The 27,821-nt window shown below is 42.0% G+C and overlaps 1 protein-coding gene across 2 annotated transcripts in view; it reads right to left on the bottom strand.

Annotated features, from left to right (window-relative positions):
- FLT3 (fms related receptor tyrosine kinase 3) overlaps positions 1 to 27,821 on the bottom strand; it is a 66,522-nt gene that overhangs the window by 27,152 nt on the left and 11,549 nt on the right. For both annotated transcript variants that reach the window (XR_016038939.1, XM_055426836.2), the window contains exons 2-9: positions 24,786 to 24,907; positions 19,450 to 19,652; positions 15,936 to 16,051; positions 10,911 to 11,040; positions 7,646 to 7,773; positions 6,829 to 6,968; positions 6,579 to 6,732; positions 4,939 to 5,107 (exon numbers count right to left, since the gene is read on the bottom strand). Coding sequence is in view for 1 of the 2 variants with exons in the window: in XM_055426836.2 (XP_055282811.2) it covers positions 4,939 to 5,107; positions 6,579 to 6,732; positions 6,829 to 6,968; positions 7,646 to 7,773; positions 10,911 to 11,040; positions 15,936 to 16,051; positions 19,450 to 19,652; positions 24,786 to 24,907 (1,162 nt within the window). In the remaining variant the exon portion in view is untranslated. The remainder of the gene's footprint in view (positions 1 to 4,938; positions 5,108 to 6,578; positions 6,733 to 6,828; positions 6,969 to 7,645; positions 7,774 to 10,910; positions 11,041 to 15,935; positions 16,052 to 19,449; positions 19,653 to 24,785; positions 24,908 to 27,821) is intronic.

Consider the following 27,821-nt stretch of genomic DNA (forward strand, 5'->3'; position numbering starts at 1 on the left):
CTCCTTCAGGGAACCAAAACAGTCCTTCCAAAGAAGCTCAATGCAATCCTGCAATCACATATCATTTATTGACTTGAGAGCTGGCTTTTCTGTTTGACCCGAGAAGGACCGTGGCTCATCACCCAGAATCCACACTCCACCATACCACTGGTACCAGGAAGCGCTCAGTTAATGGCTGTTGTGGGCAGAACTCAGACTGGTAGAGTTGGAAAATTATATATTTCAGGAAAAAAGAAAAACAGGAATCTGGCATGCCTAAGGAGAGTCTCTCAGAACAGACCATTTAAATAATTATAACATCCTAATAAGTTGTTTTGGGTGTGTGTGTGTGTGTGTGTGTTTAACCATGAAATTAGGAAAAGCTAAGGCAGATTTGGTTATAAATTTACAGAGATAGGAAATTAAGCAAACGAACAGACAAAATATCCTAGAACTTTTTCTCAAGACCTGGTTATCAGGGCTGCTGGAAAGTTACAATTTCATAAAACGTAAACATAAAGGCAAACCCTAATAAACTCTGTGCAATATTTGAGGAAGTAAATTGGAGAAATGAAGCTGTGAAGGTGGGGGAAGCTGCTAGATTTCTGGCACACACACGACCACACCAAAGCTTTTTCAGGAGTACTGTTATTACGAGACCTTTCGGTTACACAGAAAAACTGGTGGCACTTTGCTTCTAAAGTCCTCTCCTGCCACATGATGAAAATTCTGTCCTTCATCAACAAAATTCGATTTGACTAAATAGTTGAAACTGAGTGGTGGGTAAAGGATGATCACTTTACTATCCCCTGAGTTCACCAGTAAATTGGGAACTTTTTATAACAAAAAATGGAAAAGAACTCAGAACTTAGTCTGCATCCCCAATTACAACATAGAGCCTCATGCAGAGAGCAGAAGACATTGAGAGCCCTTGTGCTCAATTTTTTTGGTCATTCATCTTTTATTCAATATTTTGAGTGTCTTTTTCATGATGAAGGAGGCTCTGTCTCACCTGGCATTGTGAATCAAGTGGGCTATCACACTCACTGCATCATTTTCATCAATTAATATTGTAGCTCTTCAAGAACTTTTTAAATAAAATAAACACTGAGTGTTAGGTGTAGAGGTAAGTGCGCATTTTGAGTTGATTTCTGGGAGGTGATGATGAATTAATTCATTTACTAAATAGCTGTTGACTATTTACTAAATAGCTGTTGCCTTGCACAATAGCACAAGGCATTGTACAATGCCTTTCTAAGAAGACTGAAAAATGACAGCGCCTATCCCCACAGTGGGATTCAACACGCAAGAGGCTAACTGTATCACCCGGTAACTAGCGGTAAGAGGCACACACCACTATAGGTGTCAGGATCTTCCCTAATTTATCCACTTAGCTTCCTCTTGAAGATAACTACTTGGGGTCAGGGGTGCAGGTTGTGATCATGGAATGAAACCAGATTAACTAGATTGGCCCAAGACCCATATATATCAGAGACATGGTCCTCTAATCAGTGAGTCTGTCAAATCTTAAGAATGGTGCCAGATGTCACCAGCACAAATAGCAATGACCTCCCAGGTGGCCCCTGGCACTTATATGTGGCCCCTGGCACTTATACATAACTTGAGGGAGTTGAGGGGGAGACATCCCCTGTTCATGCTTGTAGCCCCTGAAGGCACTGAGCCCATTGAGAAGGTATTAAAGGAATATTTGTTGAACTAAATTGAACTGATCATCTATCTCTTTGAATCAACTTTGCAAGAGAATCCTGTAGAACTAAGAGCTTCTCTGACACTGGGTGACAACACAAAGAACGGGGAAGGGGACAGCACTTACATCCTAAACACAAGTAGTCAACTCAACTAGCAGGAGAAGGACTGACCCCCTACCATCTACTTTCAAAAGTTTGATGGTTGAGAATAAGGGCTTATGACAATGGGGTGACGCCCCCTCCAAGGCAGTGGTTCTCAACCACAAGAAATTTTTCTCACCAGGGGACATCCAGCAATGTCCGCAGATATTTTAGGTTATCACAAGTGGGGTTAGTGGTGCTACTGACATCCATGGGGTGGAGACCTGCGACTCGGCAGAATATCCTACCACACAGAAAAAGGACTCCACCACCACCACCCCCAGCACCATAAGTGGAGAATTACCCAGCCCAAGATGTCAACAGTCTGTTGTTGAGAAGCCCTGAGTTAGGGGACTGTGAGTCCATCCAAAAGCTGCCTTCTTAATTACTTAAAAAATGAATGCTTTGAATGTTAGGAGGTTTGGGCAAGAGACGATAGACAGTTCCATGCAAACTCTGCATTATGGAGTGCTTTTTAAAATGCACACAAGGGAATTTCCTGGTGGTCCAGTGGCTAAGACTCCACACTCCCAATGCAGGGGGCCTGGGTTCAATCCCTGGTCATGGAACTAGATCCCACATGCCTCAACTAACACCTGGCACAGCTGAATAAATAAATTAGTAAAATATTTTTTAAAAGTTCTTTTTAAAAAATAAAAAAGCAAATAAGGATCAGTTACAAATCACTTTGGGGTATAGAATAGCATGGTTATCAGGAAACAGAGAAGAATCAAGATGATTCTTAACCACTAGACCACCAGGGAAATTCAAGCTATTTTCATCTTGATTCTTCTCTGTTTCCTGATAACCATGCTATTCTATACCCCAAAGTGATTTGTAACTGATCCTTATTTGCTTTTTTATTTTTTAAAAAGAACTTTTAAAAAATATTTTACTAATTTATTTATTCAGCTGTGCCAGGTGTTAGTTGAGGCATGTGGGATCTAGTTCCATGACCAGGGATTGAACCCAGGCCCCCTGCATTGGGAGTGTGGAGTCTTAGCCACTGGACCACCAGGAAATTCCCTTGTGTGCATTTTAAAAAGCACTCTATAATGCAGCCAAGAGTAGCCACCACCCTCTGCAACTAGAAAAAGCCCGCGCAGAGCAACAAAGACCCAGCACAGCCAAAATTAAATAAACAAAACAGTTTTATAAAAGAGGAAAAGAGCTTAGCTCGGACTTGTCTCCTAGACCTGTGCCATCCAACAGGATTATAATGCAAGGCACATGCGTAATTTTAAAGTTTCCAGCTAGCTACCTAAAAAAGTGAAAAGGAGTAAACAGTAATGATAGATTTATTGAACTTAATATATCTAAAATACTATCATCTTAACATATAATCAAAATAAAAATTATTGAGATATTTTACATCCTATTTCTCATACTAAGTCCTAAAAACCTGCTGTGCATGTTACAGTCACAGTCCATCTCCACTGGGACCAGTCACATGTGAAGCTCTCAACAGCCACGTGCGGCTGATAGATCTGTACTGCACAGCCCAGAACCAGATCTGTGAAGGAATCACCAGAGGTTCTCATTAAACACATAGACTCTGGATGCAATATGCCTCCGAGATTACTCAAGTGTAGTTATTAAAGAGCAAAGGTAACAGGTGTACCCCAGAGAACCAACTTCTGACCGTAGTTTCTTTTGTGACTGAACTTTCAGCATCTAAACTCAACAGCTAGAAACTAGCAAAGGAGATTAATCCAAGCCCTGACATGGCACCTTGAAACAACGTTCAGCTGTGCGCCAAGTGTCCTGCAAGTCAGCTGTAATGTCAAGAAAAATATATTTTGATGGTGAAAACCACTGCAGAATCAGTACATTGTGATAAAAATTGGAACAAGAATCAACTGTGCAGTACTCTTTTAAAAAATGTAGCCTTGGGGCACTGTGCCCCCATTTTGGTTCATCGTGTCTGAAATGGGGAGCAAGGAATCCACATCTTTAATATCCACCCAGATGATTACTATACAGTTGGTTTATGAACTCACGTTGAGAATCAGTGGTTTACCATAAACCCATTGACTCTCTTAAGACATGACAGGTGCCTCTCAGCTCATAGTCTATCCTGAAACCATTGTTACCAGGGATTAGTTTTAAGAGATAAGAAGTGTCTTATCTCCTATGGCTATACAAGGAAGAGATGTTTTTCTGAGGAAGAGAGAGAGAGATAAATTCGGAGTTCGGGATTAACATATACCCACTGTTACATGTAAAATAGGTTAACAACAGGACCTACTGTATAGTACAGGGAACTGCACTCAGTATCTTGTAATAATCTATAAGGGGAGAGAAGCTGAAAGAGAATATATGTGTATGTATAAGAGGTTTCCCTGGTGGCTTCCCAGTGGTAAAGGATCCACCTGCTAATGAAGGAGACCCAGGTTCAGTCCCTGGGTCGGGAAGATCCCCTGGAGAAGGAAATGGCAACCCACTCCAGTATTCTTGCCTGGAGAATCCCATGGGCAGAGGAGCCTGGCGGGTTATAGTCTATAGGTTGCAAAAGAATCAGACATGACTTAATGACTACACAACAAAAAATATGTGTATAAATGAATCACTGTGCTGTACACCTGAAACTAACATAACATTGCAAATTAACTATCCTTCAACTTAAAAAACGTTGATTTTTATTTTCCAAAGAGGGACTGAAGAATTTCTGCCCAAAGAGAAACTTGAGTGTGGTTGGACAAACCCCCAGGAAAATGAGATTATCCTTCAGCGTTTATCCTTGGGCTATGTCTGTGTTCGCTTTTTGAAAACTCAAATCAATATACCTATAGGTAGTGTTTTCTGATTTTCAGGGGTTTTACTTCCTCAGTCATCTGCCAAGGGGCTGAGAGAGACCTAGTATACCAGTAGCACATACCCTCAAATAGGAAGTAACTATCGGGTGACTCAGAAAATGCCGGACTCAAACTGATAATGGTTCTTTCTGTTTTTCGTGAGTAGGTTACACTCTCTGAACTGATTAAAGAGTTGTCATTGTGCCCTCAAGTCTGCTGCTTGCTTCCTCGTCTTCCATATCAACATGATAGCACATTAACTCAAGGGTAACCAGAAGGGTCTGGCCAAGAATGATGATGCCTCCTGGACTCACCTGTACCCATCATCCAGGCCACTCTGCTCACAAGGAAATGATTTTCGAGAGAAGGTCCAAGTACATCTGATTTGTGGGTACGCTTTAAACCTGACAGAAAAACAAAACTCTTCGTACTGGTCAATTTCATAATCTTCATTTGATTTGGAAACGTTTATAAATCCCTTTTCTGTAAAAAAAAAAAAGAATGCATTTCTAAATTAGATAATGAGATTCATATGGAAATATATCGAGAAGATAAATTTTTATTCATCAGTTTTATGCAAGAAAACTGAGATTTGATAGCCCAACAAGAAACACATGAGTCCTATCCCCAGTTAGAAGCCTGAGCATATCACCTTCCGGTTCTGCACAGAATTAGATGTGAATAATTGATGCTCTTCCCAGAGAAATGTATAAAGACATCTATTGGTTTTGCATACAACTTCAAGGGGTTGGAGGACTCCCCCAGCCTGGTGAACCATGGACACAGAGGGACCCACCGACAATCCGTCAGTCAGAACAGCCTCCTCACGATTTATCCCACATAAAATAATCTCAGGGCACAAATAAAAGAACAGTCTAGCCAGTGATACTCACAAGGTTTCCCTGGGGAATACTTCCTTGTTAGTTTGATAAGAGAATCTCTTTATTTCTCAGCATTTTCAAAGTAGATGGCTAACGGTTGCCACCTACTCTGAGATCACTTTAAAAAAAAATTATTGGAGTCTCTGAGATTATTTAAAGCAGGGTTATTGTCAGATCCTACACAGCCAAATTTCCCTTTCCTCAAGGTTCAGCGGTAAAGAATCCACCTGCCAATGCCAGAGACACGGGTTCAATCCCTGGGTCAGGAATATCCCCTGGAAAAGGAAGTGGCTGCCCACTCCAGTATTCTTGCCTGGAGAATCCCATGGACAGAAGAGCCTGGCAGACTACAATCCATGGGGTCCCAAAAGAGTCGGACACAACCGAGTGACTAAACAATGAGTATTTGTTGGGTTTTCTCAGCCACTGCTCTCTGCTCTTGAGGGGTAGTTCTCAGGTAGTTCTTAGAACACATGCTTATTAATGGTGGTTTCTGTGTCTGGCTCTCAGCCACATCTGGGACTACAAGAATAGAAGGGATTATTCCTGTCCTTAGGAACCTTCCAGCCTGAAGTGAAGTGAAGTGAAGTCGCTCAGTTGTGTCCGACTCTTTGCAACCCTGTGGACTGTAGCCTACCAGGCTCCTCTGTCCATGGGATTCTCCAGGCAAGAATACTGGAGTGGGTTGCCATTTCCTTCTCCAGGGGATCTTCCCAACCCAGGGATCAAACCCGGGTCTCCCACATTGGAGGTAGACGCTTTAACCTCTGAGCCACCAGGGAAAGGGGCTTCCTTCCAGCCTACTGGAAAACAAAATCCACAAACAGAGGGTCACATTACAATGTGATGAGTGCAAAAAACAGTGGCATTCAAGCGGGCTCAGGCTCAGTTTAACCGGAAAAGGAAGGGAGGGGGCAGCTTGTATGGATTTCACGAAGCTATGCTAATTCAATTTCCTTCTCAACTTTTTGATACTAACCTTATGCTGAAAGCAGAATCTGCAGCACCTACCTTACACTCCACACTAAAACAACTAAAAACACGACTACAGATTATGTGTGCAGCTGCATTACCTAGGATGGTGACCAAAGCTGATTTACTGGGATGCTCTGAAGAGGAACAAGTGTAATAGCCAGTGTCGTTTCTTCCCACTGATGATACAAAAGCAAACAGAATCCGTATCATAGTTCTGTTTGTGGAATACGTACTCATCTCAAAGTAGCTGCCCTAGATTTTAATATAAAACAGAGTTTGAATGGAGTGATTTCCACCTGGATTCTTGGTTCATTTTTCTCATTTCAGAATACAAGCTCATCCTCTCACCTCTTCCAGTGCTTTATTTTCTAATTCCCAGCTGAGCCCGAATCCATGGTTGACGTGAATGGCTTTGCACCTTATCCATAAAGGTTCCCCTACTTTAAGAAATAATTGTGGCGGTGTGGTCTGAGGAGTCTGGTTTAGATCTAGAAGATGAAAAAATCCCGGGTAAGAAGAAAAGTGATTCCCCCCTGCCCCACACAATATATCCTGAACATTCTGCAGAATAAAGGTTTTAATGGTATCTCAGGGCTTCCCTGGGGGCTTAGTGGTAAAGAATCCGTCTGAGACACAGGTTCCATCCCTGGTCCAGGAAGATCCCAGATCCCACATGCCGTGGAGCAACTAAGTCCATGGGTCACAACTCCTGAGCTTCTGCTCTCGAGCCTGGGAGCTGCAACTACTGAGCCTATGTGCAGCAACTCCTGAAGCCCACACTCCCTAGAGCCTGTGCTATATAACAAGAGAGGCTACCACCATGAGAGGTCCACACACCACCACTAGGGAGCAGCCCCCCATTTGCCGCAACTAGAGAAAAGACCCAGCACAGCCAAAAATAAGATAAATAAATTTTTTTAAAAAAGATTTTGATGGCATCTTAAATGTTACAAACTATCCCAAAATAAAAGGATCTTTTAGAGATTAAGTAGTCTCTTATGAAGAAATGAGCACAGAAAGAATCCATAATATTACACTGAAAATGGCCTGAAGGAACTAGAGGACTTTTGAAATTGAGTGAGGACCTAAGGGGTGATGATTAGTCCCAGACTGTCTCCAAGGAACAGTCACAGAAAACAGAAGGACACGATATGAACGGTCTTACCTATAGTGAAGAGATTGGTACATTCTCTGCCCAGCTCATTTCTTGCACAGCACCTGATATCTGTTCCAAATAACTCATGGAGGACGCTCTCCTCCTTTGTGACGACAGCTGGACTCTCTCCTTTACAGCTGCAATTAAAAAAGAAATGTCAGTTGACTAAACACCTTTTAAAATGACAAGCAAGTATTCAGGAGAAGAACCAGATAAAAGGTTGTAGAGTTTAAGAGCCTGATAAGAAAATAAAGATAGGAGCAGGTCACAAGGCAAACCAATTCACACTGATGGTGCCCACACCACCCACGGAATTCTTAAGGGAGCTAGTTAGTTATTCATCACCTCACCTAATCAGAATAACCTGGAGAGAATCACATAATGAAAGAATTCAAAAGACTTTGAGAAAAGCATGTATACTAAAGGGGAAAGGCGGGTGGGAGGAACTGGAAGATTGGGATTGACATATACACACTATGGATTGTGTAAAATAGAAAACAGCATGTGTAAAAGAGGTAACAGCATGTATAAAACAGAAAACTAACGAGAATATGGGCTTCCCTGGTGGCTCAGAGGTAAAGAATCCACCTGAAAATGCAGGAGACAAGGGTTCAGTCTCTGGGTCGGGAAGATCCCCTGGAGAAGGGAATGGCGACCCACTCCAGTATTCTTGCCTGGAGAATCCCATGGACAGAGGAGCCAGGTGGGCTACAGTCCAGGGGGTCCCAAAAGAGTTGAACACAACTTAGCAACTAAACAACAGCAAATGAGAACATACTGTATAGCTCAGGGAACTCTACTTAAGGCTCTGCGGTGACCTGAATGGTAAGGAAGTCCAAAAGTGAGGGGCTACTTGTACATGTATGTCAGATTCATTTTGCTGCACGCTGGAAACTAATACAACACGGTAAAACAACTCTACTACAATAAAATTAATTTAAAAAAAGATTTCGTGTCTGGTGACCTCTTGGTTGTTGTCAAACAGAGAAAACGAATGGAAGAATTGAGAAAAGACAGAAGGGCGGCGGGGGGAGGAAAATGGAGAAAAGGAAAAGTGCAATTAGGTTTTAATACAGCAGCAAGGTGCAGGCATCTCTGAAGCTCTGAAGAGAACAGGCGGTGAGAGGGACAGGCCAGGGCTGCAGAAGTGCCCAGGGTCCTCACAGCTCACAGAGGGGACGGTGCTGTCACCTGAGAGCAGCCTGCCACACCTGGGGATTTGGGCTTCCCTAGGGGCTCAGTGCTAAAGAATCTGCCTGCAATGCAGGAGACTCAGGCTTGATAAAATCCCCTGGAGGGCAAGGGAACCCACTCCAGTATCCTTGCCTGGAGAATCCCCAAGGACAGAAGATCCTGTCGGGCCACAGTCCATGGGGTTGCAAACAGTCACGACTGAAGCAACTTAGCAGACACGCACGGGGACTTGAAGGAATTCTCCCTGCCCTCTCCCACCTCCCTAATGATCACCTTTCCCAAAGCAGGTACAGCTTTTGGAACAGTCACAGCTTTCTGTGACTATATACAGCTTCTGTGTACAGTCATTTTTCTCCTCTTTATCACTTTAGTCAAATATATTCTTTGTTTGTTTACACATTATTCCTTGAGTTTTAAAATTGACAACAATAATTCTTTTTAAATTACAACAATAATTTTTAGTTTTATTTTTGGCCAAGTGGTAAGGGAAATCTTAGTCCCCTGACCAGAATGGAACCTGAGTCCCCTGCATTGGAAGATCAGAGTCTAAACCACTGGAGTGTCAGGGAAGTCCCAATAATAATTAATCTTTAAGACAACAATAATTGCTTATTGTAGAAATTTTGGAAAATCCAGAAAAACCCAAAGAAAAGAATTTTAATTTGCCCATATTCCTAACACCATGAGATGACCAACTGTTACTATTTTGCTGTGTGTAGCTTTCTAATCTTTCTGTTCACACATTACATTTATATCTAAAGGTGATCTCTTTTTCCTTCAAAATGTGGGATCCCAGTTTTATCATTTGGCAACGTTTTTTTTTTTTTCTCCTCTTTAGTCCCATTTTTCAATTAAAGTTGCTTAGTATATTTTAATTAGTTCACATAGCATGAATCCTTACTTTGTGAACACTTGGGTAGAGTCCATTTACAAGGTACTTACTCCCAGGCACTGTTCTGTGTGTTTCACGTGTACCGGTTCACTTCCTCATCAGAGCGATCCTATAAGGTACAGACTGCTACCAGCCCCACGCTTCTAATGAGGTGGGAAGGGGTTAAGGAACTCGTTCAAGGCCACACACGTATAAGCACAGAAGGGTTCAGACCCAGGCAGATTCTACATCTTCAAACAATCATATCTGCTCTTCCAGAATACGTGGAATAAGGACAAATTAAACATTCATTCACAGGGGATTTTTTTTACCTATAGGGGATTATACACTAAAACCTGGACCTGGGACTTCCCTGGGGTCCCAGTGACTAAGACTCCATGCATCCAATGCCGGGGGCCAGGGATCCATCCCTGGTCAGGGAACTAGATCCCGAATGCCACAACTAAGACCCAGTGCAGCCAAATAAGATAAAATTAAAAAGTAAAAAATTTAAAAGTCTGGACCTTTTTAAAAAAAAGAAACAGTTAAACAACCATTTATGACTTTATTTATTTGGCTGTGCTGGATCTGTGCTGCTGTGTGGGCTTTCTCTGTAGTTGTGGTGGCTGGGGGCTACTCTCTAGTCGGGGTACGCCAGCTTCTCATTGCGGTGGCTTCTCTTGTTGCGGAGCACGGGCTCTAGGGCATGCGGGCTTCTGCCGGTTGCTGCACGTGGGCTCAACAGTTGTGGCTCCCAAGCTCTAGAGCACAGGTTCAATATTGTGGCGCCTGGACTTAGGTGCTTGATCAGGGATCGAACCCGTTTCTTCCTCATTGGCAGATGGTTCTTTACTACTGAGCCACCAGGGAAGCTCAAAGCCCTGGACCTTTCTTTTTCCCCCAACAGAGTCAACAACCCTGTAACTTTAAGTTAGAGAGTCAACAACCCTGTAACTTAAAGGGCATTTATTCATGTCCTGTGATATGCAGGAAGGGTCCTACAGGTCACTGACATGACCAATGGGGGGCTCCAAAGGCCCCCTCACTAAGACAACCCCCCTCTTTCCCCCTGAGAAGTCCACACCAATCATGCTTTAAAAGGCCATGTTTTTTGTTAACGTGGTGATAACTTGTACATACAGTATGATGTCAACTATATTAGAAAAATACCACAACCGTGAAGTCATAAGAGCCGTTCTCACGTCATACCTGTCACTCTGTGAATCGCAGAACACCCATTCCACCGTTGGTTCTGGAACACTCTCTGAGATGCAGACCAAGGCGTCCTGATTTTCCATTTTTCTAAAGTAAGGTTTTCTTAATGTGTAAAGCAGTGTATCTAAAGCATTATAAATTATTCATGTTTTAATATTAAAAATGTTTCATATGAAAAACATTAAAAAAAATAACTTAGTCTCCTCAAAAGAAGAATTCTACATCAAGAAAAGTTAATCTCTTATACTATAGCAGCATCTTCCACTCCAATCCAAATATATACAATAACATAGCCCCTCCTCACCAATACATTAAACTCAACTCAGGGTGAAATGCTGACTGGCATTTATTCTCTTAGCTAATGTCTTTGGCTATTTCATGAATCCAAAGACAACTAAAGTTTAGTGGAGGGAAACCAGGTAAAAACACAAATATCAATATGTACGGGAAAAAGAAGAGCAGAAATAACATAAAGTTTATAACACATACTTATCCAGTTTTGAGGCTCAGTTTTCTGCCCACATGGAGAAGGGAATGGCAACCCAATCCAGTATTCTTGCCTGGAGAATCCCCATGGACAGAGGAACCTGGCAGGCTACAGTCCATGGGGTCGCAAAGAGCTGGACATGACTGAGCAACTAACACTTTCTGCCCACAATTTTATCTAGAACTAGGCAGAAGTATAGTTGAGTGGAGGTAGAATTGAAACAGAATTAAGAGGTTTATTTTAGCCTCTTATTCACATTGAACCTCCCCCCTGCCCCTTCCTCCTATCTTCCCCTCCCCTCCCCACGGTGCTTATCATATCAACTCTACTTCTGCTTGGAACCCTTAGCGACAGGAATTCATGACCTCCCAGAGTAGATCCTTCCAGTTTGAGACCTTTTTTTTTTTTTAAAAGAAATATGCTAAATTTCAATCTTCTCTCTTATAATCAATTGTCTTAAAATACTATTATATATATATATATATATATATGCATATACATACACCAAAGATGTACAAAGAGTAAATTTTGAAGCATAATAAATAAAAATGAAGATCCACGGGCCCACGCTCTCCTTAGGAACTGGAATAATCATAAATACTTCTGAATCTACTTTTGTGTTTCTCTCCATGTCCTGACCCTAGGTTAACTTTATCCTGAATTTTGTGTTTGTCATTCTCAAACTTTAAAAAATGTCTGTACCACATAGATGGGTGGCCCCAAACAATATATTCATTTGTTTGCTTGTTTCTGGGCTTCAACACGTGCAATAACTCAATATGCAGTCCTTCACAATTTCAGTTATTCATCCAACCTTATTTTTAAGACTCATCCATGGTTTTGCATGCATGTAGCTATGCTTAATTCAAAACTCTTGATGAAAGGGAAAGAGGAGAGTGAAAAAGTTGGCTTAAAACTCAACATTCAGAAAACTAAGATCATGGAATCTGGTCCCATCACTTCATGGAAAATGGATGGGGAAACAGTGGAAACAGTGACTTTATTTTGGGGGACTCCAAAATCACTGCAGATGGTGACTGCAACCATGAAATTCAAAGACGCTTGCTCCTTGGAAGAAAAGTTATGACCAGCCTAGATAGCATATTCAAAAGCAGAGACATTTACTTTGCCAACAAAGGTCCATATAGTCAAAGCTTTGGTTTTTCCAGTAGTCATGTATGGATGTGAGAGCTGGACTATAAAGAAAGCTGAGCGCCGAAGGATTGATGCTTATGAACTGTGGTGTTGGAGAAGACTCTTGAGAGTCCCCTGGACTGCAAGGAGATCCAACCAGTCCATTCTAAAGGAGATCAATCCTGAATATTCACTGGAAGAACTGATGCTGAAGCTGAAACTCCAAAACTTTGGCCACCTTATGTGAAGAATTGACTCATTTGAAAAGACCCTGATGCTGGGGAAGACTGAAGGCGGGAGGAGAAGGGGATGACAGAGGATGAGATGGTTGGATGGCAACACGGACTCAATGGACATGAGTTTGAGTAAATTCTGGGAGTTGGTGATGGACAGGGAAGCCTGGCGTGCTGCAGTCCATGGGGTCACAGAGTCAGACACGACTGAGCGACTGAACTGAACTGAACTGATGCTTAATTCATTTTACTACCACTACCTTGTGTTCCACTGGTGGATATATCACAGTCTACTGTTCCATTTTCTTGTAGGGGACATTCGGCTGCTTCTTGAATCACCAACAGTGGTGCTATGAACATCCTGTGCATTTCTACCAAGGCAGGTGTACACATTCCTTTAACAATAGACCTCGGAGTGCAACTTCTGATCCCTATGGTGTGGATCCACGCATAATGACAATTTGTTTCCAACCATCCGGTGGGTATAAAATCATATCTCATTGTGGTCTTTTTTAAGATAATTTAAAATTTATTTATTTTATTATTTGTTTTTGGCCAGGCTGGATTTTTGTTGCTGAGCAGGCTTTTCTCTAGTTTCAGCGAGCGGGGCCTTCTGTCCAGTTGCGGGGCGTGGGCTTCTCCTTGTGGTGGCTTCTCTTGTTGCAAAGCATGGCTCTAGAACATACAGGCTTCACATGTTGTGGCTCCTCGGCTCTGGGGCATGGGCTCACTAGCTGCGGTGCTCAGGCTTAGCTGCTCCAAGGCATGTGGCATCGACTCGGATCAGGGACTAAACCTGTCTCCTGCCTTGGCTAGTGGATTCTTATCCACTGAGCCACCAGGGAAGCCCTTCACTGTGGTCTTAATTTGCATGTCTCAGCTATTAATTTAATATGCTTACTATATAGTGAAATACCTACTCATGTCTTTTACTTTTCTACTAGATTTTTTTCTTATTGATTTATAGAAGTTCTTTACCTATTATGACTATTCCATCTTTGTTGATTATGTGAATTGCAAATATCTTTTCCCATTGTATCATAGTTTTTACTGTCTTTTCCTGTAGCTTCTGACCAGTGGTCCCAAGTCTACCCTCTAGACCAATTTTTTTTCTTTAAGTGAAGCTTTGCTTCCATGGGAAAATCTTTCCAATATTTAAAATCATCCTGAGGTTAAGGAAGACCACTGCCATCGAAGATGTTTTTAACTAGTTAACCCAGGTTTCCTGACTCACATCAGAAGAATTTCCTTTACGTTACACTGCAATCAATCTTCTGCTTTCCTCAAAATATTTCCTTTTCTTTGCTAAACATTCTTAATTCCCTTAGCTTCTCCTAACTTAAGGAATTCCAAGATCTTCACTATCCTGGTGGCTCTGTTTTGTCAATGTTCATCTGCAAAAATGTAGAACTGTAAATAGTAATTTTCCATGAATTTTCTTAACCCAGACATTACATTTTTGTGAATGCTGCCAAGGTTCAGATTTCCTTTTTTAGCAACCATAACATACTGTTGGTTAATACTGAACTTGTGGTTCACTAAACCCTTTCCTCTTTTTCATGTTGACTGCTGCCAAGTCTACCCCACCTGATTTTTTTTGAATCCCACCACCCAGCAACACCGTTAAAAACAGTTGCAGCTTACTTGAATGATTGTTGTGCTATTTTTATATTGTAAATCTTTTTCTTTTCATTTGTACATAGTAAATCTCAAGTGAAAAAAAGTTGCCCTAAGTATAATAAAGACAGCAGATGCACATTTACTTTATATAAATTCAACACTCTGCAAAAAACAGAGGGAAAGAAAGAGCAAAAATCTCTCATTCTCTTCCAACCCGAGGGCTTCCTCTCTCACAGAGTGGAGTGGAGGACTAGGTAGGGGTCAGGAACAAGACTAAAGTCAAAGGGCACTGAGAGGTACCTCTTGGCTTTTGACCTTCTAGGGCTCCAGTTCTTTACATATCAGAGTAATTGGCGGGCTTTTCAAAACAAACGTTGACCGACTTTGACTTTGCCTGGCTTTTGCCTGACAGGCTGACTTTGGAGCCTAACACCATGTCCCCAGCCCCGTTCAGATGAGCCTTGTGGGAATCTAAACAGCTCTGCTGTTTGCAGCTCTGACTGCAAGGCTCAGGGCAGGGAGGCTGGGAGTGCAGACCTGGCCAAGCTCAGCCTCCGGTCATTGAGCCCCGCATCTCTATGGGCCGGGATGCACAGGCACTGCATCTGCCGCCTGCAAGTCACACCAAGGTGCAGCCAGGGACCTGATTTACAGTGGATGAACCAGAGCTTCTGGAGTGCTGCCCTGGCCCCTAAAGGCAGCGGGACCCATGTGAATGCACCACCTCTAGTCCCCGTTTATCATGTAGGGTAAAGCAGTTGCGGGGGGGTACAAAGCTGAGTCTGCACAACCTCGAGGCCTGGCAGAACTTAGTGGAGAGGAGAAGCCAGAAGACATGCTGGAGGTGGTTTTGCCAACTGCACAGCTGTATCCCCGTCCTCCCCCGGCCCCCCAACACCCCAGGTGAGAACCTCTGCCTTGCTCCTGATGGTCTGCATAGCAATGGGAGCATTGCAATGAACACAGCAGCCACCAGCTCCATATGGTTATTTAAATTACCTTTCAATCGATTAAGATTAAATAAAGTGACAACTTTGGTGCCCAGTCACACTGGCTATATTTCAAGTGTTCACCAGCCACCTGTGGCCAGTGGCTACCTTGCTGGACAGAGTAGACACAGACATTCTCATTGCCTAAGCTCATGCAATCCTGTGGGATATGTCTGTGTATCCCCATTTTACAGATCAGAACACTGAGGCTCAGAGAAGATACCGTGACCCGCCCAAAGAGGTCACATCATATCCAGAATAAGGACTCAGGTCTTCTGACTCTAAGGTCAAAATGCTTTCCACTTCTTCCCTGTCATCCGTCCATCAGGGAAAAAAAAATGGGGAGCCCTAAAATAGAGGTTCTGAAGAGCGCTCACTCTCAGTCTGTGGGTCACAGAGTCTCAATAGGCGATGGGGGAGGTTGAAGTGAGTTCAATTAATTCAGCCACATGTAGAGGGAAACCTGGTTAAACTGTCTGGGGCACCTGGTAAGAGCTCTTAGATTCCAATCACCCCTTTGGAATACTGAGAAAACCTAGGAGCAAATGGCACTTACTTCTTATACTCACTGTAAACAATACTGTGTAATTGGTAGCTGCATTCTGAATCAAAAGTCGGTATTCTCCAGCTTGGGTTTCTGTCATTTTCAAAATGACCATGGAAAAAACTCCTCTGAAACACAAGAAAGAGAACTGGTTAATCTGGAAAACGTGTGAAACAAAAACCATCAAATTTCAGACTGAGTCAGAGGCAGTTGGGCAGCTCTGGTTCATCTCCGTGGAGGACAAAGCTCCGGTCCTATGCCCGACACTCAGCTTGGGCCTTGTTAGTTGGACCTTGACCTTGATCCGGTCCTTCCCTGGGGAATGAGCGCCTTCAGCTCATGCCACCCATGCCCCTTGGAGGAAAAACTCCTGCCAAAACCACATAGACTTGGTGGGATGCCTTCCTTGGTAGCAGGGCAGCGTTCCTGCCAACGACAAAGCATCCTCCGTAGGCTTGTCTGCCAGTCACCTGGTCACATGCCTTGGTGCCCCGTTTGCAGAACCACATGACGGAACAAGCAAGATGTGCTGAGACTAAGAATAGTCCGTTTTGTGCCCTATCCCTCCAGAGGGAAGAATTCAAGTAAAATCAGACACAAAGCATTTTCCTATGAGATAATAATTACACTGATACATCACATAGATGTAAGGAGAGAGATGTCTCAATGTGAGTATTTCTAAGTTTTCAGATACTTGGTAAAGATCAATCTGGCTAGGGGCCTTCGTTTCCCAGGTGGCACTAGTTGTAAAGAACCTGCCTGCCAATGCAGAGGATGTAAGAAATGTGGGTTCAATCCCTGGGTCTGGAAGATCCTACCTGGAGGAGGGCATGGCAACCCACTCCAGTATTCTTGCCTGGAGAATCCCCATGGACAGAGGAGCCTGGTGGACTACAGTCCACAGAATCACAAAGAGTTGGACACGACTTAGCGACCAAACAACAACAAATATGTATTTTTTGCTCATGTGGGTGTTTTGACGTGCATTCTTTCTCTGAACTCTTCACATTTCTAGTATCATGTGTGAACTCTTGGGTATCTCATACAAAACTCTGAGATGGTTATCAGATCTGTCTGGTTATGAGTCTGAGAGCGGATTTAATTTCTGTGTGAATGTCTGTGTGCGTGCGCGTGTATGCTCAGTTATGTCTTGATTCTTTGCGACCCCATGGACTGTAGCCCACCAGGCTCCTTCGTTCATGGGATTCTCCAGGCAAGAATACTGGAGTGGGTTGCCATTGCCTTCTCCAGGGGATCTTCCCAACCCAGGGATCGAAACTGTGTCTCCTGTATTGGCAGGCCGATTCTTTACCACGGTACCACCTGGGAAGCCCTTAATTTCTGTAGTTCTTTGCTATGGAGAAGTTGCTAAAAATGTCTTGGTACTAGGTTAACTAACCCACAAAAGACTTATGGCTGTGGCTGCCTGACCTACAACAAAAAAAGACACTCTTTAGCAGAGTAAAAAGAACCCTAATTTTTTATTTTTCTTTTTGGTCTCACTCCAAGAGCTGTTGTGGCATTTTATATATGCATATCTATATACCTATCTATCTATATATAATATATATATATAAATTATATATATATATTAGTCTCTAAGAAGAGATTTCATTTTGTTTTACTGGAATTCTGTGGTGTGCGGAAAAAGTGATCATTTACATACTTTTTAGCATACACAGAGTGATAATGTCATGTGGTGTTAGATTTTAATAAAATTACTGGAACATTAAGGCAAAATTCTTAATAACAGAGTGTTTTGCTTTAACCCCAAGGTAAACGTAAGCAAAAAAAGAGAAGTGAGTAATATGACCTCAAAAGAGGAAAGGAAAATGAATGTGCTCTAAGGTTTAGAACCAGACTTCAGAATTATAGCCACTGGCCTGAAAACTACTTCAATGTTGGTCTGACCTTATAGAAACAATCGAATCCTTGGTACAAGCCAATCATGGGTGTTCTCCTGTGTCCCAGGTAGGTGGCATGGAACCCTCTTTGGGTCATTGAGGGGCCGTTTTCTGCATTGCTTCTAGAAACACAATGTCTCCGCTACAGTTTTGGGCTGCCAGAGCAACCCAAGAATTAGAGAATAAAGCAGTCTAGAATTAGTAAGTGGGCATTCAAATGGCCTGTGCCCCCTGCTTCCTACCCTCCCTTGTCGCGGACAGCAAGGGGCTACAGTCAGCACAGGGTTAGATTCAGGGCTTTGCTGTCAATCTAAGACGTATTTCTGGATCCTGACACCAATGGTCGCCACACAGAGGTCAATTTCTAGTGTTTCATGATATCACACATTGCAATTCTGCTCATCATACTGGGAGACAAAACAGGTAGGCAATTCCCAGAAAGAAGCTTCTCACCACTTTAACTAGTCAGCTCTTTGCTACTTTAACCAGAATGGAAGAGAAATTTTCTAATTTTTTATCTTTAAGACAAAATACAATGAAAACACAAGCCATTGGAATTCCCTGGTGGTCCAGTGGTTTACAATCTGCCTGCCGATGCAGGGGATTTGAGTTTGATCCCTGGTCTAGGAATAATCCACATCCCATAAAGCAACCAAGCCCACGCGCCACAACTACCGAGCCTGCACTCTAGAGCCTGTGTGATCCAGCAAGAGAAGCCACTGCAATAAGAGGCCCTTGCACTAGAGTGAGAGAGAAGCCCCCACGCGCTGCAACTAGAGAAAATCCACGCATAGCCATGAAGATCCAGTGGAGCCAAAAATAAAATAAGTAAATAAAATTTTTGAAAATCAAGCCACCTTTAAAATCCCAAATGATCTTTTCACTATTTGTTTTACATTTTGTCAGCTATCACTACATTCTTAGGCCTTGGCTGCTCAGTCTCTCCAGTCGTGTCCAACCCCATGGACTGTGGCCCGCCAGGTTCCTCTGTCCATGGGATTTCCCAGGGAAGAATACTGGAGTGGGTTGCCATTTCCTTCTCCAGGGGATCTTTCCGGCCCAGGGATGGAACCTGCATCTCCTATGTCTCCTGCATTGGCAGGTGGCTTCTTTCCCACTAGCGCCACCTGGGAAGCCCTTCTTAGGCCCTAAATATACCATATATGTCTATATAACTTTTTAAATTAATAGACTTTATTTTTTAGTACAATTTTACATTTATGGGAAAACAGCATAAACTCAGAGATCCCGAACACACCCTTCCCCATCCCCGCTACCACCCCCAGTTTTCCCATTACTAACATCTTGCGTATGTGTGGTGTATCTGCTACAAGTGATGAGCCAATGTTGACATTAACTAAAGTCCACAGTTTACATCAGGACTCACTTATTGTGTTGTTTACCCTGTGCATTTTGACTGCTATAAAATGTCACGAATCCATGCCCTAACTAATTTTTGGGTTCACTTTATTTCACTGGAGATAAGAGTTACAATGGATGTCTACAGCAGTTTGACAAGAAACTCCAAATGAAGCAAGAATGTCTTTTTTTTTTTTAATGGGAAGAAAGTATTCCTCCAAAATTCCTTGTGGTTATACATTGCCACCCTGGCTCCCGCTTACCTGTTTTGTAAATCGAAGTGTGGCTGGCAGTTTAGGTAGCTGTGTTTAAAGACCCAGAGACAGGAAGTGTTCCCTGGGGCGGAGAGCAGCACTTGCAGTGTGATGGACGCAGCCACGTCCACCTGCACCGTGGCCGCTTCGTAGATGGTCTCTGTGCTCTCGGGCCTCAAGGCACAGGCCAGGTCTTCCCAGGATTCTGATGCCTACGTCATCGATGAAACAACGTGAATTTACTACAAGTGCGGGTTTAATAACTCTTCCTTTTAGCTGGAAACTTCACCAAATACATACACGTTGAAATACTGCATACAACACCCAAGCACATCATAACCCATGGAGGACATATCGCTGCCTAAAATTCATAGTAGTTATAATTCTCTAAGGAAAAGACAGATAATTTTAGGCTGCATTTCTAAAAATGCTTTATAGACTGTTATAGGTTGAATTGTGCTACCCCCAAATTCAGAAAAGGGCAGCAGAGGATGAGATGTTTGGGTAGCATCACCGACTCAATAAACATGAGTTTGACTATACTCCAGGAGATGACGAAGGACAGGGGAGCCTGGTGTGCAGCAGTCCATGGGGTCACAAAGAGTTAGACACAACTGAGCGACTGAACAACAAAAAAAGGAAGAAATAAGAAAACAAAGTGAAATGTGATGTGCCTGATAAACAGAAGTCCACGACTTTGGAAGGTGCATTTAAGGGCTCTGGACCTTCAGAGCAGGGAGAGTGACTTCCAGGCGGGGACAGTGGGGGTGGAGATGCTCTACTGGAGTGTAGCAATTGAGCTGGATCTTGAAAGATGGACACAGAATAAGGTAAAGCAAGAACAACAGCAACAAAACCCTGACATGCTAGAAGAAAATATTTGCTATGCATATTACAAATAAAGGAAATAAAGTGCTAATACCCCTAATAGGTAAAGAATTTTTTTAAACATTGAGAGACACAGAATCAAAAACACAACAGAAAAAAGGGAAAAAGAAAGAAATAGACAATTCACAAAAACGTTATAATGAATGGCTCTTGGACATATGAGAATATGTTCAAATTCACATATGATCAGAAAAATTCAAACAACATTGAGATAGTACTCATTTATCACACTAGCAAAATTTTGTTGGTGAGGCTATAAGGAAATATCCACTCTCATACATTGCTGGAAAAAGGCAAACTGGTGCACCCTTCTGGGGGGGATCTGGAATGCACCAACACCTAATAGTGCACCTATTATGCACTTCACCCTCTCAGCCAGCAATCCCATTTTGAGGACTATACGTCCAATAATTGATTGAACATCATTTATAATTGCAAAATATTAGAAACCACCTAAGTCCTTGTATATAGGAAAGCACTTAAGCGCTCATACACAGCAGAGTGACGGAATAAATCATGGTCCAGCCACACAATCAAGGACACGCAGTTATAGAGAAGGATGAGGACAAGCTCCACGAACTGATTTGCAGTGATTTCCTGGACAGATGCTAAGTGAAGAAAGCTGGGTTCAAAATGTTTCTACTTTCAGTTACGCTATCCTTTGGGTAATAAGGAAGGTGACTAACACAATACACATGTACCTGCTCATTAGTGCACAAGAAATACAGGACTAATATAAAAAACTGAAGGGACTGGCTCAGTACAGGAGGTAGATGGGGAAAGGAGGAAACTTGGAAGTAGGGATGAAGAAGGCACAACACTTCTCTGAGTACATCTTTTATCACACAGCTTTAGCTCTCAGGACCATAATCATGTTTCAGATATTCACAACATAAATCATTAATGTCAACCAGGATATGGGGGAACTCAAAATGGAATGCAAACCAAGTGAACTTAACTGTATCACAAATAACTAACATAATCAGAGTGAAGGGACTGGGAAAGAAAGGAACAAACCTAAGTAACTTGGGAAAATGATGCTTTGGATGGTATGAGGTTAAAGACAAAAAGAATTGCACACACGTACTGTATTCCCAGGGGCTTCCCAGGGTGGTGCTAGTGGTAAAGAACCTGCTTGCCAATGCAGGAGACGTTACAGACATGGGTTCAATCCCCAGGTCTGGAAGATCCCCTGGAAAAGAGCATGGCAACCCACTCCAATATTCTTGCCTGGAGCACCCCATGGACAGAGAAGCCTGGCGGGTTACAGTCCATAGAGTCGCTAAGAGTTGGACACTACTGAAGAGACTTAGCACACACGCACTGTATTCTAGTCAGTAAATCTTTTTCTTACTGGGATGTGAGTTAGCAATTCTGACACACCAGTGCGTGCATGCTAAGTTGCCTCAGTCATGTCTTACTCTTTGCGACCCCATGGACTGTAGTCCACCAGGATACAGACTCTGTCCACGGGATTCTCCAGGCAAGAATATTAGAGTGGGCTGCCATTAACACCAGAAATGAATATTATTATTGAATGATAATAAAGTAAATTATTTTAGATAATGAAAGCCAGGGGCCTTACTGTCAGAGAGAGAAGTACAACCAAGGAAACAGAGAAAGGTAGAATGGACCCTTTGGTGCTGAATTGAATTCACAGTTGTCAGCGTGAACTCATGGTGTCACATAGAGATGATAAAGAGATAAATATAGTGTGTATGGGGGGGGGTGGCATACAAACATATATGTCCTACCTGTGTCTGCCAAGAAGACCTAGAAGCAACAATACTCAGCAGCAATAAGCACACTAAGCTCTCAGCTCTTGGTTTTGAAATACTATTCTCCACTAAACCAGTGCTTCTTGGAGAAGGGGTTAGTTCCAGGGCCAACACAGGAAAAATACAAGATGAGTCTGAACTATGCTGTAGGGCCAAAAAGTAAGGGTGTGCTTCAAAAATTATGGGGGACATGTTGAAAAGACACAGGAACCAAGCTGAAGTAGCTCCCAATAACCAAAGCTGGAAACATCTGAGCCACAAAACAAAGTGTTAGTTTGGGGCTATAATCCATGCAATAAAATAAGTATCTATAATTCTAGACAGCTCTTCCTTGCAGAAGAATTCCAGTTAGGAACAAGTTAGGGAATTGTTCCCTAATTCCAGTTAGGGAACAAGGGGAAAAGAAGCTCATCATTAGGAAAACATCACAGTAATAATGGTTGTAGGCAAGATCCACCAGCGGACGCTAGAATCAGTGGGTGAAAAACAGAGGAGAAACAGAATTCTGTATCTCCCCCCAATTCTTCTTAACTACAAAGGAAAAATAGTAGCCTTGTAGGGGAGAAACTCAGGACACACCACCTTAATCTTCAAACAGAAACAATAATGATAGGAAATCTCAGATTTGAAACAACAATTAAGTGAATTGTGGAAACAGTAAAATAATCCTATTTTGATTCCAGGCTATACTGTGATATAGCTCAGGATGGAGTTGCTTATTTATTAGAGCTGCCTTGGCCAGCTTTGTCAGCTAAACAGTGCCTGGTTCTTCAAAAAACCTCTGAACTATAAGAGTTTTAGAAAGTTGTCTCATCTGAGAACCGTTAACTATGGAAGAAATCAAAATTGCTTTTGAGAAAAGCCACTGACACCCTAATAATCCATCTCATACCAAAGTAGGAAAATATCCAGAAGGGGCTGCTTCAGTTTCAGGAAGGTTAAAGTTCAGTTTTGCCACAGTTAGGATGGTTGCTTGATGTGGTTTAGGAACTACTAGGTCTTAATACAATCCTGAATATTGCATAAGAATACAATTTATTCTACATAAAAAAGATAATACAGACTTAATACTAGGAACCAAGACCAATCATCATGGATTTTTTTTTTAAAGATCGTGATTTATAAGAAAGCACTTAAATGTGTGCAACTATTTTCTCACATTGAAAAGACACTAAAAGTTTAAAACATCACAGCAAATAATAGTAAAATTTTTTCTTGTCTGCACTAAAATATCATGTATGCCAAATGTCTTAATTATTAACAAGCCAGTGTATTAGTGACACCAATATCTGTTAAAACTTTAAACCCAAATAAATAAGTAAATAAATAAACAAACATACTATGCTTTCATGCCATGTGTACTCTATAAAAGAAAACAGAGTAACTATAGCTTTGCATGAATCCTTAACTGGATAAAAACCATAGAATTGGTTAATTTATGTTCACTTTTTATTGTATATAGACTTCTAATATTTTCAGTTTCTTGATCATTTAAGCTTCCTTCATTTGAGTAAACACCTAGGCTATGTTAGCTGAATAGTGTTAAGACGAGTAATGAAAAACAAGGGTGGAACTTGAAGGAATCTGAGCCAGTTTATGGAGTGATATGCATGTCGGTTGAAGTCATGAGAAGACCAAGCCAGGCTGTAAAGGATGTAGCTATGCCTCAAGAAGGATAGTCTGGGGGCTTCCCTGGTGGCTCAGGGGTACAGAATCCACCTACCAAAGCAGGAGACACGGGTTCGGTCCCTGGGTGGGGAAGATCCCACATGCCATGGGACAACTAAGCCTGTGTGCCACAACTGTTGAACCTGTGCTCTAGAACCTGGGAACCGCAACTACTAAGGCTGTGGGCCACAACTACTGAAGCCCGCGCGTCCTAGAGCCTGTGTTCGGCAACAAGAGAAGCCTGAGCACAGCATCCAGGATAGCCCCAGATCTCTGCAACCAGAGAAAGCCCGTGCAAAGCAGCAGAGACTCGGTGCAGCCCAAAATAAATTAAGAAAAGAAAAAAAGTTCGGCAGCCCTATCTGAGCTGAACTGTAGAAGGAAGAAGCCACTTACAATATTATTGTGACTATGAGGGCTGGAATTAGGGAAGTGGCAGGGAGGCTGGAGAATATGAGGTGGTTAAATGAGAACTAGGAAAGAAAGGAAATTGATAAGACTATTGGTAACTGACCAAATGTGAGGGCAGAGAAAGGAAGCAGTCCAAAGTGAGGCTGAGCTTTCAAGCTTGGGATCTAAATGGGGCTGTAAACAGAAATCCATTAAAACAAGATGTTTGGGGAAATAGAAATGAAGTAAATTATATAGGTGGGTCTTAATGAGCAAAGGGAAAAAATCTATTTATGTAAACCCAGGAGGCAGTTGGAAATTTAGAGATTCAGGGCTTGAGAGAGAAGCCGGATTTATTTTAAGGAAAAAAGGAAATCTCTGTTTCTTATTCATTCTGAGTATCACTGTCCTTCCAGAATCTAAGCCCAAAGAGAATGCAACTCTTGTTGGGATGGAGTCCCAGGTAACAATGAGGAGAGATGCTCATCAATACCCCATATGAGTGCATAGTTACTTAGATATGTAAAAAGAAAAGCTCATAAGCCACAGCAGGTCTCAATAGCTTACAAAGTATGGTCTCCAGAGAAAATAGCTAAAATTGTCATTTTACTATTACTTTACCATGAGATTCGATGATGATGTCCCCATTGATGAATCATTGTTTCCATGGTTGATTAAAACACACTTGATCTCAGGCTGATCTTGATTTGTAATAGTCTGGAATATCATTGTGGAAAAAACAACTGTGAAAGCAAACAAAGGCAGTGATGTTGATACATGCACACCTTAAAAAGAAAATATGTATTCATCTTACAATAAAACAAAATGTAATCAAGGGAAAGTGGCCAACCGGAAAGTATGCAGGAAGTATAATTTCACAAAGGGCAAGTCTTACTAACAATCTTGAGCAGAGGTCCTTAGAGCAGTGTTTTCCAAGGGAACATTCTTGGGTGATGGAAATATTCCTTATCTGTGCTGTTCAACAGGGTGGTCCTTAGTTGCATTTAGCATTAAGCATTTGAAGTGAGGCTAGTGTAACTGAGGACTGGTTATTTGTATACCAGCCATTTTTTTCTTCTTTCCGGTTTCCTGATGCATATAAAAGTTACACTTATGGTACAGTGTAGCCTGTTAAGTGTGCAACAGCATCATACCCAAGAATACAATGTGTATACCTTAACTAAAACATACTTTCTTGGTAAAAAATGCTAACTATCATCTGAGCCTTCAGTGAATTGTAGTAGTAACATCAAAGATCACTGATCAAAGATCACCAAAACAACTATAATAATAGTGAAATCATTTGAAATATCGTGAGAATTACCAAAACGTGACATGGAGATACAAAATGTGCAAATGCTGTTTTATCATCACATAATTTTGAATTTCCCAGTTTTCTTCTTGTAACTGATTTCTGGTTTCATACCACTGTGATCAGAAATATCCTGGAGAATGTTCCAAGTGAGCTTGAGAAGACTGTATATTCACTGCTGTTAGATAGAATGTTCTATAAATGTCTTAGGTCCACCTAGTCTAACATGTAGTTTAAGTCCAACGTTTCCTTATTGATTTTATGTCTAGATGATCTATCCTTTGTTGAGACTGGGGTACTGAAGTTCCTTTGTGCTACTGCATTGTTATTTCTCCCTTCAGGTCTGTTGCTGCTGCTGCTAAGTCGCTTCAGTCATGTCCGACTCTATGCGACCCCACAGACAGCAGCCCACCAGGCTCCCCCGTCCCTGGGATTCTCCAGGCAAGAACACTGGAATGGGTTGCCATTTCCTTCTCCAATGCATGAAAGTGAAGTTGCTCAGTCGTGTCTGACTCTTAGCGACCGCATGGACTGCAGCCTACCAGGTTCTTCTGTCCATGGGATTTCCCAGGCAAGAGTACTGGAGTGGGGTGCCATTGCCTTCTCCTAGCATTTGCTTATTTGATTAATTTCTTTAGGTGCTCCTATGTCAGGTGCAAAAATATTTATATATGTCCTATCCTCTACTGGGTGACCCTTTTTTTCATTGACCCTTTTTACCTCTTATGACAGTCTTTGGCTAAAGTCTATTTTGTCTGATGTAAGTATAGATATCTCTACTTTTTTTGGTTTCCGTGAGCATGCAGTATCTTTTTCCATCCCTTTACTTTTAGTCTGCGTGTGTCTTTAAAACTGATTAGGAACTTCCCGGGTGGTCCAGTGGTTAAGATCCGCCAGCCAATACGGGGGACACAGGTTTGGTCTCTGGTCTGGGCAGATCTCACGTGCTTTGGAGCAACTAAGCCTGCTAGCCCCACCACTGAAGCCAGTGCACTCTGGAGTCCACGTACCACAACTACTGAGCCCATGCACCACAGCCAGAGAGTCTGTGCACTGTAGTGAAAAAGATCCTGCACGCTGCAACTAAGACCCAACACAGCCAAATAAACTAAAGAAATATTTTTTTAAAAAATTGTTGAAGGACAGTTTGCCAGGTATTCTTGGTTAGCTGTTTTTGTTTTTTTTTTTTCTTTTAGGATTTCAAATATATAATGCCATTCCTTTTTGGCCTACAAAATCTCTGCTGAAAAATCTGCTGATAGTACTACAGAGGGTCCGCTGTATAAAACAAGTTGTTTTTTCTTCTTGCTGCCTTTAAGATTTTTCCTTGTCTTTAGTTTCTGACAGTGTATCTATAACGTGTCTCAGTAGGTCTCTTTACATTCATCTTATCTGGAAGTCTCTGGACTTCTTGGACCTGGATGTCCGTTGCTTTTCTCCAGATGAGGGGATTTTTCAGCCATTATCTCTTTGAATAAATATTGTGCCCTTTCTCTTTCTCTTCGTCTTTTGGGACCCCTATAACATGGCTATTCATTTAGTTTGATGGTATCTCTTAAGTCCCTTAAACTGTCTTCACTCTTTTCTTTTTTCCCTTATTGCTCCTCTGATTGGATGAATTCCGCTGCTCTGTCTTTGATCTCAGTAATTCTTCCACTACATCTAGTCATTGGTGAACTCCTTTTCTGAATTTTTCAGTTATTGTATTCTTCTTAGCTTTCTCTCTGTGGAAATTCTCACTTTATTCATGCATTGTTCTCAGGGAGCATCAGTGAGCATCTTTATGACTGTTAGTTTGAACTCTGTTTTAAAAAATAACTATTTATTTAATTTTGTTTGCGCTGGGTCTTCTTTGCTGCCTGTGGGCTTTGTCTTGTTGTAGAGAGTCGGGGCTACTCTCTAGTCATGGTTCTCAAACTTCTCATTGCAGTGGCTTCTCTTGTTGGATCACACAGACTCTAGAGTACGGGCTCAGTAGTTGTGACACATGGGCTCAGCTGCCTGACAGCCTGTGGAATCTTCCCGAACCAGGAATGGAACCCATATCCTCTGCTTTGGCAAGGGGATTCTTAACCAGTGGACCAGGGAAATCCTATTTTGAACTCTTTACAGGTAAATCACTTATCTCCATTTCACTAAGGTTTGTTTCTGGAGTTTTATCTTATTCTTTTGTCTGGAATAAGCTCCTTTCTTTCTTCATCTTCTTTGATTATCTGTGTTGGTTTCTGTGGATTAGATAAAACAGCCATATTATCCCAGTCTTCACAGAATAGCCTCTTGTAGAAGAAATCTTATCCTTCCACCCAGGCTTAGTTCTTGGTAGTTTCTTAAATTACCTTTTTTGT

The sequence above is a fragment of the Moschus berezovskii genome, chromosome 13 (genome assembly GCF_049115385.1).
Source record: "Moschus berezovskii isolate FMDL1 chromosome 13, NW_MosBer_1.0, whole genome shotgun sequence".
NCBI lineage: Eukaryota > Metazoa > Chordata > Mammalia > Artiodactyla > Moschidae > Moschus > Moschus berezovskii.